Below are 12327 nucleotides of genomic sequence, written 5' to 3' on the forward strand. Positions count from 1 at the left end.
AAATGGTAGTTCAACATTTTGAACGTTAGATTTAACATATTGAGTGTTAGTTATCATTTGGTAAATGGTGGGAGGAGTGATATATGTGAATTTACCATTTCATTGTGAAGATTATGATTATGACATCAATTAATACCTTTATTTGATTTCATATCTTTCCTTTTTTTTCTATTTCTGCGATATGATTGTTCTTTCCAACCGATTGAGAAGGATGTTAGCAAATATCATAATCCAGTCGGAATCATTTCGCCTTCCATAGCTCATGACTTTGAAATCACAAGACACAAACAGCAAAATATAATTTCAATTAATTGTCTTGAATCAAGGCAAATGGTTCTGTTTCTGTCCTCGCGGCTAATCCTCACCACGAGAATGATTAACGTTATCCACGCTCGGTCTGTTTCGTTGATAGGAGGATGATTCGGTCCTATCGAAGGGTAAATTATGTCTACGCGAACTGGTCGATTCTAGACGCATCGACGATGAATACTGGTCTACAATAACCCCTTAGAATTAGTAATGCCCATATCGTGCCATAGTCGTCCCATATCTTTTATCATATATATATCATATATTTATATATACATGTACATGTATATTATATACTAAAAGTAAAAATGAATAGATAAAATGAAATTAAAACATCAATGACCTTACAGGCTTCATCAAGACAGGTTAAAAACTATCATAGTTACAGAATTGTTAAACCTCACACGTTCCCAACGAAAGAGTGAATTTGCCACAATGACATAATCATGCAATGATGTCATCGCCCCACTCCAATTAAAAAAAACAAAAACAAACACAAACTGTACTGGCTGAGCGATGACTCACAGGATAGATTCCGCCTCAAGTGTACGGCCCTGTGGTTCAATCAGGGAGATGACACGAATTTCGTCTCATCTTCCTCGTTGAATCCACAAAATCGACCATCACATGAATAACTACTCATGCTTAAAGCCACGGAAACAAGCCGGCAGAAATTTATAATGCACTACTGCAATACAGCTTGACTACTATATAGATAAAGGCGAAGCCGCGCTTTTACGTACAGGTGTGATTTTTTTATATCATGGGTCCGCGTTCGAAATTTTCCAGCAATAAATCGAGAAAGCATAAACGTGAGACAGCAATTGATTTTGTATTGTTATCTTTCAATAAAGAAGAATTATATAAATCATACAAATAATCATACTTATTTCTAGTACGTGATCAATACATTTTGCCCCCACCCATGCTCAGGTGACGAGAAACATTTTGTGTTGTTGTTGTCGTGTTTTCATCGCTTGAAATGGTTATCCAGGTATACAAAGACGAGAACCTTATACAAACAGTCACCCACAAAGGTTTACCCAATAATATCTAACAAAGGGAGAATAAAAGCATGTCAAGGTATAGAGCCCAACCGTATGGCGACGAAAATCATGTTTCCTTCTTTACTATTTGCTCGAAGGGTTAACTTGCTCCTCAAGATTAACTATTGAATTTTATTTTTAACCTCTTAACTTCGATTAGAGTGCTGATTCCGACGGCCAATAGCATTCTTGATATATGACCGTTGGTTAGGCTTTCTTGTACGTTTGATTGTTGCCTATTACATTTCATTATCTGAATTTATTGTACGCAACGTGTTTATTTTGACGTAATTAGATATATGTCTCCGTGCAGCTCCTAAATAGCATGAAATGTAGCAAAAATGCAATATGCATCATCAGAGAGGTGTGCTCCGATTCCGTGAATGAAAAATAACTAGACTCGTCAGGAGGCGTTTTAACGTTTTTATGACTTTGCCCATGCATTCACACTGAGGGCATAAAAGGCATGACCCATGACTGCGTTTGTACATTTTCTAAAGTAGGCGCTGTAAGTACCCTGCAAATGCATTCTTTTGGTCTATAATCTTCTGCTGTTTGTTTCTTCAATTTCTGATCACAGGATTATTGCTCATAATGAGTTTTTACAATGCCCTGTGATGTAAACTTAAAAAGAAAATAAGGTAAATTCTAAAGCAAAAACTGTGCAGAGGTATATATCGATGGGATGGCGTTTGAATATCATGAAAGAGCGTAGCTAGTGACTTTAAAGACGGTTTAAAATGGTGAATATATCACCACTATTTCAGTACTTCATAATCCTAGCATGGTTTAACCTTGCTCTACTCTTCATGTCGAGGCGCTTTGAACACGCAACATGAATTTCGTGAGAACGAATCACTACTAGGAATTCAGCATTAAAGTAATGATTTCTCATCTCATCTCTAAGAAAAAGTTTGAGGTCACGATAAGGTCATATAAAATTCTGACATGATTCCGGGTGCACTTTGATCATGTTGATAGACACCGGATGGACGTGGTAAGAAGAAAGAATGATAATATAATAATCATGATTTATAATATAATGATAAAGTCTCTTTTACCCAGGGTAGCCTCTTTAATGTTTCCACTGTTCTGCCAGAGGGCCCTGCCATTATTATTACGCTAGCGTTGCAAGGTACCCAACCTGGGTCGAGAGGGACATTGTAGGTAAAAACATCTTGACCAAAGACGTAAGCACTAGGCGGGACTCGAACTCGGGTCCTCCGATTGGGAGTCGGGAGTCTTATCCACTATGCCACAGCACCCTCCACCACAAACAGTCGCAATCACAATAAGAAAAGAAAAAAATCCCCATTTTGGCATTCAGTGTCTGAATGGTATGTTTATTTCTTTGTTCGTTCTTTGATCAAGCTTACTCTCAAAGTTGCTGTAACCATTGTAAACTGTCCTTCAGTTGTCTTTTTTCTTAATCTTTAAATTCACGTAATTATGCGTGAATCAATCATATTGTACAAAACCAAACCAAAACCTACGTCCTCGAGCTAATGCCCTTATATTTCAAGGGGTGATTGAGTATTTTCTGTTACAGGTCCAAACTTTCCGCAAGACTCCTCGCCAAATACCTGCAACAGATCAATTTAGTGAAAACTGAAAAAGTATATTCAATCTTTGATTATCTATATGCCTTACTTGTATTCCTAATCATCGATTACTTAATTGCTCCTCTGTTCTTGAATATCATGTCATGTGTATAGATGATTGTTTGTCTCAAGGCGCCATAAGCGTCGAAAGGCAAACCAGTAGGCCTATTGTGCGTTTTAAAAGTAGCTACCATTATCATCATTATATGATTTATCATACCTGTCATCGTAGGGTTCTTTTTTCTCCCCCACCCACCCCCCCCCCCCCCCCCGCAAAATCTGTTGCAGGAATAAATGTTTGATACGGGACGGTTAATGCATTATACAGTGTGTACTTCGGGCACAATGACCCCAATTCTGTAACCAAGAGTGTAGTGTCACACATTGGTAAATACCTGAAGAAGCACATTGCATAATAATTTGCGGTGTCACTTTACACTCTTTTCTTACATTGACATAGCGGGTGGATCGTCCCGCAATTCAACTGTAAGATGATATTGCCGGCAGAGGGCAAGTGGTCGTTGGAGTGATTTCAACGCTGTCTACACTCCAATTCAACAGTTTTGCCTTTACTACAAATAGTGAGGTCGCAAGAAGGACAAGCAAAGAGTCATTGATATCTGGTTGGAATTTTCTCTGAAATGTATAATGCCATAATTATATCATATCAATGAGGCACAGACACTGGTTCCAGAAATTGTCCAGTGTCATTCTACTACTTTGTTAATAGAAATAACATGAATGTGCGATGCCTTTATTAGTCTTATTGATACCATCAAATCTCTGTAACAATCCTTTACCGCATTACAACACGTACACGTACTACAACAGTGCACGAAAATACGGAAATTGGATCAGAGATAACGATAGTTGTTTGCTGAGTTTGAGCTCTTTCAGTTTTGTTTTGCAGTTGTTGTTTTTGCGCCTCCTACAACTTCCCTATCGTTCTTCCTTCCTCTGTAGTTGTATGTACAGAGTGCGTACGTGTGTGTTTGACCAAGGAGGTACTAGGCTTTGCCTAGTACCTCCTTGGTTTGACAGCATTTTTGGCTAGGAAAGGATCTCAGTCGAAAAGCTCACCATCCTTTTCATATCCGCAGCCTCTGGAGAAACCATGCCCCTGCCTTCGTTGTGCTTGGCAACGATGGCTTCAGCGTCAGCAGTCGTAAAGTCTGTTGATCTCCTCTTTCGGCTGTGAACGATCTCTGCTTCATGGCTCCTCTTAATTCTCATCGAAGTCGACGACGACGACGACCACAGCGTCTTCGGGAGATCGACAACGGTGTCCCTGTTCACCCGGTGGATGCTCCTCCTCTCGACATGGCTGTCCACGTCCCGGAAGTACAGCGCCTTGCTCGTGTCCACCCGCACGTCGTCTCCGTGTTCGAGACCGAAGGCTGCTACAGCGGAGTGCGCGGCGAGGACTGCGACACACGCTGACCACAGAGTAGCAGACGACACTAGCTTCATCTTCTTCCACTGTTCAGAGGTCTAATACTCAAGACACTTGCTGTCTTCCTCAGAAGTGACGACTAATCGTCGCAGTCTATTTTCTCCTTGTCTCTCTCCTTGAAGAATATCTCCGAAATGCCACCTTCTTGTGTACTTATGTAGGAAGTGCAGCTCCACACCGATAATCTAGCGGGCTGCCACGCTCGTGTGCCGCTAATTGCGTTGAATAGGCATACGCATTAGCAAAGCAGGATCAGAACCATTACACCGAAAAGGAAACTTGTGGATGGTATTGCCCTGTTCTATTCAAGGCTTTTATTTGAGAGCGAGGTACGAACAACAAGAGATGTCGTCACGCTTGATCGAAATGCTCTCTCACTCTCCCGTACAGAAATACTAGTACGTCAGTGCACGCATTGTCGGCTTGCTTGATTCATTAATGCAGTCCTTCCACGAGCCCGCAGAATCCTGTATTAACCTTCTGCGTACCATATTCATTTCCTGTCCATAGGTTTGTATGGGGAAAGTTTTACACACTTGACTCACTGGCACATAGAGGGTTTACGGCTAAACTGTAATCACTACACACTAAATACTCTCGATGAGTAAGAAACTATTTGACTGCTCTGTGAGGGTGGGGCATTCAGGAAGTCAACAGTGTTGATACTATTTTTTCCCCAGAATTCACGCATAAGCAGCATCGAATAGAAGACGTTTGTTTTGATGTATTACATATGATATTGAATAATGACGAAATTTGAGCTTATTTCATTTAATTCACCACAGTTCTTCCTGACAGTTTATCAAATACTTACATCATTCATATTTGATTGGTAAACACTGATATTCATCATCGAGTTGGAATATTAATTATAAAGCTGTGTATCCGAAATTACACTCCAGCTAAAACTCTAACGAATGGGTATAGCGTATGTTTACTTGTATGTGTGTGTGTGTGTGTGTGTGTGTGTGTTTGTGCGTGGGGGCATGGTATTGAATTCATGATACAGGGCAGCAGTTTAAACTTTAATCTATTTTTCTATGTTTTACTATTTACCTTGGGTGTTTTGAAGGGAATATTAGTAGTCTTTAATTCCACACGACAATGAGTCAAAATCTCGCCTCTCGTTAACCACGAATCATGGGAATAAGTATGATTTAGGGATTTTGTGATTCTTTCGGAAACCACTAAACCCGGTATGATTACGAAAGTTTCACAGATATTGTCATACCATTCCTCCCCCTCCATGATTCCACAAAACAAGGACGAATATACACCACACCACAGAATGTTATCAAAATTCATTTGGCCCTGAACTAACTCAATAAACCTTATTTCGGGATGACATAGCATTGTAAGGGACGCATCACTACATACGCAAATGCGTTATTTCACGCCCAAACTAGATCATGCTCCACCTGAACAATGTGTATCCCTTAAGTCCAAGAGATCTGACTTAAAACTTGCATTATATAAAGGAGAGGATATCAGCTTTGCCCCACCCCTGTTCAATGTGTTAGCAAAATAAAGTGCATTCTTGTGAGGTAGCGAAAAACTTCCAATCTGTCTATTCAAATCATTAAACCTACTACTCTGTTTTTTATGCTGGTCCCGATATAAGTAAAAGTTCAAAAGAAAGATAAATCGATGGTATTCTCACAGCAACACATTTAACGTTAATAACTTTGACTAGACAAGGACGAATCGCAAATATCAAGTGCACTTAAAGGGAAACTCCATCACTTCCTTGAGTTGACTTAAATGGAAAAAGTAAATATCTGAAATACCGGTACGTGTGTTCGACACGTTTGAGATAAGCTAAGCCCCGAAAATTTATCGGTTTAAGGAAAAATGTCTGATGAACATACACTTGGCATTTAACTTTACAAAAACTGTCATTCAGACATTCTTAATTTCAATATTTTCTAAGTGTTAGCCTAAAAAGTTCCCTTTCTGGACTCAAGATTCACTGCAGTGACCTACTGATCGCGCGATCAGAGGTCACGGGCAGCGGCATGAACGTATTCGTAATCGGTATCTTTGAATCATGATTATAACATTCCGTTGATATGAATATGAAATGATTGTGTAATTCATTGTATACGCTTCGGTGCCGAACCTTTCGGATTTTTGCGAACAGAAGAAATTAATGTGCATGAGTTTGAGGTAATAATTGTGATATTCCAGTGGTAATGGCCCCTACACAAAATGAAAGTTTGAGATTTGATGGAAAGCTCCACGAGGTTCTAATACTCGGATGTAAAGAAAACAAGTAGAACGAGCACGATTTTCCTCTCGTGTCTAACTAACTGTAATGACGTTTACAGTCAAGACTGTTAAACTTCACTCCATTCTTACCACACACAAAACAGATCATTTAAGTGCTTTACTATTTCTGGGAGTGCAAGCCCCATATACCATGCTAAGCGATCGCGTTGCATTCATTCGGTTTTTCTTTTGCTGTCCGTATTCATAACTTGCCACTCGTTTACAATGCTGGAGCGAAGTTGGTCAGTTTCGATGTGTTCGAAAGAGCACGCACTCGTCGCATGTAAAATTCACGTAACTCTAAATATATAGATAGCGTTGATTACGGGGATATCAATTATTGATATCATTGTAATTAAATTGTAATTAAATTGTACATTGAAATTAAATTGAAACTAATGAAAGAGGCTAGTATAGCCTCTTGAAATTAGTTTCAATTCAATTATAATGTACTTTAGTTATCTGTATATGCATGAGTGAAAGTTCAAGGACATGGATAGTATTCTGCGTATGAAAGTCTGCACATTGGTATCTTATCAAGCCGATCTTTTCTATGATTCCGTATAGGCCAATATGATTGATACACTGTTATACATAAAGCGGAAAGAACAGATGACAAGTGGGAAACAATATAAAAATAAGAAAACTTACTAAATAATGGAATGAAAATAATATAAAAGGAATTAAAGTAATTCCCTTATTCACCAATTGTAGCGTGTTCTTTTATAAGATGCAAAAGCGAGGCTTCTTTTGAAATCTATCCAATAAAGTAGAGTTTGACTTAGTTTGGTCTGGTTATATTTCGGTTTCTTTTTTCTCCAGATACAGTTACAAGTTGATACAATGTATGCAAGGAAAGTAGGAGACACAAGGCAACACAGGAATTGCCCCTGGTACTGTAAGAATGTAACAATATTATATACGTAAACGAGGGAAAAACAATAAAGCCCGCCATCATAATAAGCAGAGACTGGCTTGGATGGAGGCCCATCTTATACATTTATGTTACTATGCAGTTTACGCGTTACCTTTTACTATACATACTAATTTTCTCAGGAAAAGATGACAAATTGTGTATTGTTTTTCTTATGAGGCATGACAAAGAAAGGCTCTCATCAGACGAGTGACCTTGAGAAGGACCCCCCCCCCCTTACTTCCAGGGCATGAGACTTCGTAGGTCTTGGGATCATGCGGACACTCGGCTATCGTTTGACGTTGAGGAGAGGTGAAGAGGTGGCATACCACAGCTTCATCGTATCCTGTCGATGTTGACTCTGTATCAGATCGAAGTCACGATAAGCCCGCTTGTGTTTGAATCAGAATGCTATACCCCGTGAAATATTAACTTCAAAGTAGGCGGCATGATTATGACGGACAAACATGGTATTTCAAATAATATTGACGTGGACTGGTCAGTTGAAATTCCAATGAGGCGACAAAGTGGTTTGGTGCACTCAGTGAATGCTGTAGCTATACTGTATCTGTCGCATAGATACAAATACTGTCCTGTTAGTTCCCCTGAAACAGGGAGAGTACGGACGCGTGTTGGGCGCACAGAAGAGTTCTGTGGTTGGGCGAAGTGATGGGTTATTCCCGTGGGATCGTAGGTGGCGCCGTTCTTTTTTCATGTTGTGCTAAGGTTTACTCTGTGTTGAAGGAGAGGTCTCTCGGTCTATGCGGAATTTTTAGAAGTTCTAGACCATTATTCTTTGTACTCTGCAAGAAGATTAAAGTTTAGATAAGCAGATGAGTTATTCAATCGTTCACTCCATTGATTAATAGTTTTTGTTTCATCTGCGTGCTTATCCAATCACCTATTCATTTACTTTGCTGACGCCCAATGCAAACTAAGCTGCGAAGGAAGAGTAGAATGAATGGTTCAAAATAAATAGACTGGAATGAAACACTTGAATGGATTCGATCATAGCTGTGATATCTTTCATCAAGGCTCTTGTTTACAATGTACCATGAGATGCAGCTCAGTGTTAGTGACATTTGACATATTCTAATGGATCTGATAGATCTATTCTAATATATCTTATGGATCTGAAGAATAATCAATCACATTTTACCCCACATAACATTAGAGGACAAAACACTATAATAAAACCATAATCCTAAAACAGTAGTTAAACTGAACTTCTAAAAAGATGACTTGAATTTATTTGGGCTCATTAGATGTTCGATCGGCAACTGCGGCTATATGGTTACATTGCTGACATATATTCTTGATCATCTAAAATTTGAAGGTTTTTTTTTCGAAGTGACCTAGTCTGAAAAACTCCTGTGTGGGATTTAAAAAAAAAAAATGCCTGAAATCCCACGGGAAAAAAAGTTCCCAGCATTTAGAATATGGAGAACATAAGAAAAAAGTTCAACAGCGATAGGGAACGGTCGATATAGACTAAAGAAGCTCTTAACGAAAATCGCATTAACTCTTCAGTCGTCAAATGAGGGCGGTGTGCAACCAAATCCGAGATGGGCTCACAGAACTCTTACCTGTGGATGGGCTACAGGAAAATTTGCGACGTCCCGAAAGTCAGTTGCTTTGCGTGGGTCGTCACTTTTCTCTCGTAGACATGCAATGATCCTGGCATAGATACATATCAGTGTATCAGGTGACTTTTCAACTGGTACCTGTTAACAGATCAGTAGCTCTTGGTGGAAAAAATGTACAAAGAAATAGTGGGGTAATGCACGAGATGTTTATTCTACGTCAGATACCCTGCAATGCGTTGTCATCTACCTAAGATAAGCATTTTAGCCTAAGGAAGATAGGCAACAAAAGCAATAAAGACCTACCATTAAATAAAAATATGGAGGCATGATGAACTACCTTGTCAAGATCACAAAAAAGAAAAAAAAAACAAGCCCCCCCCCCCCCAAAAAAAAAAAAAAAAACCACCACCAAACAAACAAACAGAGCATCGTGTATACTGTGGTTTTACGGCCGTTCACTATACAATGTACTTGAAGATTTCATTTTAGTATACTCGCTCATCCCATTACCGCTGCAACTGAAGTATCTTTAACCCATCACTTCTAATTCATCACAACTGCCCAAAGAGTTAGCGCATGACGCACCGGGATCCAATAAACAATGGATTATCACCCATGTCAACCAGTACAGGTTGATGTGCTTTCGTCGTTGCACCTGGCAGATTATTTTGCTATCAATGCTTTAACAATAAATCATTTATGTCCTTAACGTACATATATCATATAAACTTTCGAAATTAATGTGTTGTCTCCGAAGCTTTATAGCCTTACTATTTCTCAGCCACTGGTATCATCATCATTACCATCATCATCACTGTTATAACAATCAGTCTGACTATTTGCTTTGCTATCACTTCTGCTACTCTTACACAAACATGCACAATAGTTTTAGTGTAACAATTACATAACTGCAAGATCTTTCCACAACTATCACAGAACCATTTCTACAACTACCAATGAAAATCTACCACTCCTACTACGATTACGACTGCTCTATAACTGCCACCACAACAACTATTATTATTGTCATCTCCCCTAGACAACAACAACAATAACTACTTCTACTACTACTACTACTACTGCTGCTGCTGCTGCTGCTGCTGCTACTACTACTATTACTACTACTACTTCAACTGAAACGATCAAAGAGTGTATAAAGTTGACTTCTTTGTCAATGATATTACTACATGATTGTATAATCTTATAGTCATCAAAGCTATTCACATTCATCTATGTTCAACTTTCAACTTTCAACTTTCAACTTTATTTTCATTTCCATTATAAATTCACCCCTATCTTACAAAGAAAAGACAAATACCGATGAGTCCATTAAAAGTGAAAAATATAGAAGACACATGGAGTTCGTATGCAGATCAAAGCCGAGGGTGAAGGGTAGAAAGTGAGAATATTACATGAAGAATGACATTATGATTATAGTAATCATAGAGAGATTTGCAGACACTAAGAAAAAGAGATAAGTAAGAGACGGCAAATCATAGGAAGGGGTAATCTTTCGAAAGAATAGACGAATGATTTAGAAAAAAGGAGACTTTGACAAACTTTAGACTACACAACAACGAGAAAAAAATATTTTGAATACAAGAGGCTTATATTTTTACCCATTTCTTGGCTAAAAAGATTATACGTTAAAAACCCAAGTTTTTCTTTGAGTTGTGACATCAGGGTTCTTATGTCTATTGAACTATGCAGTCTGATGTCCTGGGTGTACTGAAAAAATATCGCACAATAAGTCCTAATTGCCAGATTAATTTTCAACTCCAACGGACGTTCGTCCACCATGTTGGAACACTCTGAATGCAGTGGTTTCATCGATCGATAAGTTGACGGGGTAGAGTATAATGTACTGTAACATCTGTCGTGTAGCACGAAACACGCAGTTAATAGATTCATCTCTGTGCTGCCTGGTCTCCTCCCTCCTTTTGGGGTTTCGTGTTTCATATTCTGTCAACACAGTTAGCATGGATTTGTTACAATTTGCATATTGATGATCAAGCAAATACAGCAGCATGTACACGCACCACCAAGCATCCCTTTTTCGTTTTACTACTGCTCCAGATGGCTGCTGTGGAACAGAACAAGAGCGATGAATGTAACTACAAGGGAGCTTGAATTGATTGATTAGGAATGCTCAGGTTGGATAAAAGTAATAGAGGAAAGAAAGAGAGAAGAGGAGAGTAGGCCTATAGAAAGGGAAAAGAGGAGAAAGAGAGAGGGAGAGAGAAAGCGAGAGAGAGAAAGAACACGACAGAGCAATATAATTTCAAAATTGAAATTGAAAAATTGAAATTAATTACGCAGTATTAACATTTTGCAAATGCAAATTGGCGCTATTCATGTGTTCATGCAATCATTTCATATGTCGACGTGAAGATAAGATTACTGCAAACACATGGATACGTAGTGTCCTTGATGAAAGGGAGAAGTTGATGAGTGAAGACCGACAAAAGGTAAAATGACAATATCTCAATCGAATGAGCTCAGGAATTAACGATGCAGATATCGTTTTATGATTACAAACGAACTGCTAATGGGCCAGGAGAAATGTCAGAATGTGGCATGATTACGAGCATGCCCCAATCTGAAATGCACATCAATTATTTAGAGGCTCGATGGGGAAAACACAGCATCGCGAATAATTTATGAGACTATATTATTGGCTTTCGTCATACATTGACATCGTCACGGACGCCACTTCGATTGCAATATCACACTCGTTTTGAGTTCCCTATCTAGCATTGCACCATATTCGTTTTCCAATAATGAAAGCAAAGATTGCGCGTACAATCATTTCTGTTGGGGGCGCTGTAAGCATGAAGCTAACCTTACTGCCTGCAGAAATGAAATACTCTTTTTTTCCCTGGAAGACACATTATGATGATTTGTGAATGGGGCAATGTTTAATCTATTCAGCAATTCTTTTTTTTTTTCAAACTTCGTTTGGAATGGCCTGGCCAAAATGAGTGTGGAATATCCTCTCGGGGTGTGCCAGGAAGGGTTTAAGCACAGCACTGCATGGATTGTCGTAGAAAATGAAAAGTGCTTGCCATTAATATTGTTCTGGCTATGATAATATCCCTCAGCTCTTGAATTCTCGCTGTCGTTTGCTCATTGTATACCTGCGTTTAACGTT

General features: G+C 38.9%; 1 protein-coding gene across 1 annotated transcript in view; it reads right to left on the minus strand.

The window, feature by feature from the left end:
* Positions 1-4688, minus strand: part of LOC139720740 (uncharacterized) — a 66588-nt gene extending 61900 nt beyond the window's left edge. Inside the window, exon 1 of the mRNA XM_071632098.1 lies at positions 4037-4688. Coding sequence (XP_071488199.1) covers positions 4037-4426 — 390 coding nt within the window. The 5' untranslated portion in view covers positions 4427-4688. The remainder of the gene's footprint in view (positions 1-4036) is intronic.
* Positions 4689-12327: the final 7639 nt, after the last annotated feature.

Source organism: Diadema antillarum, unplaced genomic scaffold (genome assembly GCF_040938485.1).
Source record: "Diadema antillarum isolate AM-2024a unplaced genomic scaffold, OU_Dant_1.0 scf00000012, whole genome shotgun sequence".
Lineage (NCBI taxonomy): Eukaryota > Metazoa > Echinodermata > Echinoidea > Diadematoida > Diadematidae > Diadema > Diadema antillarum.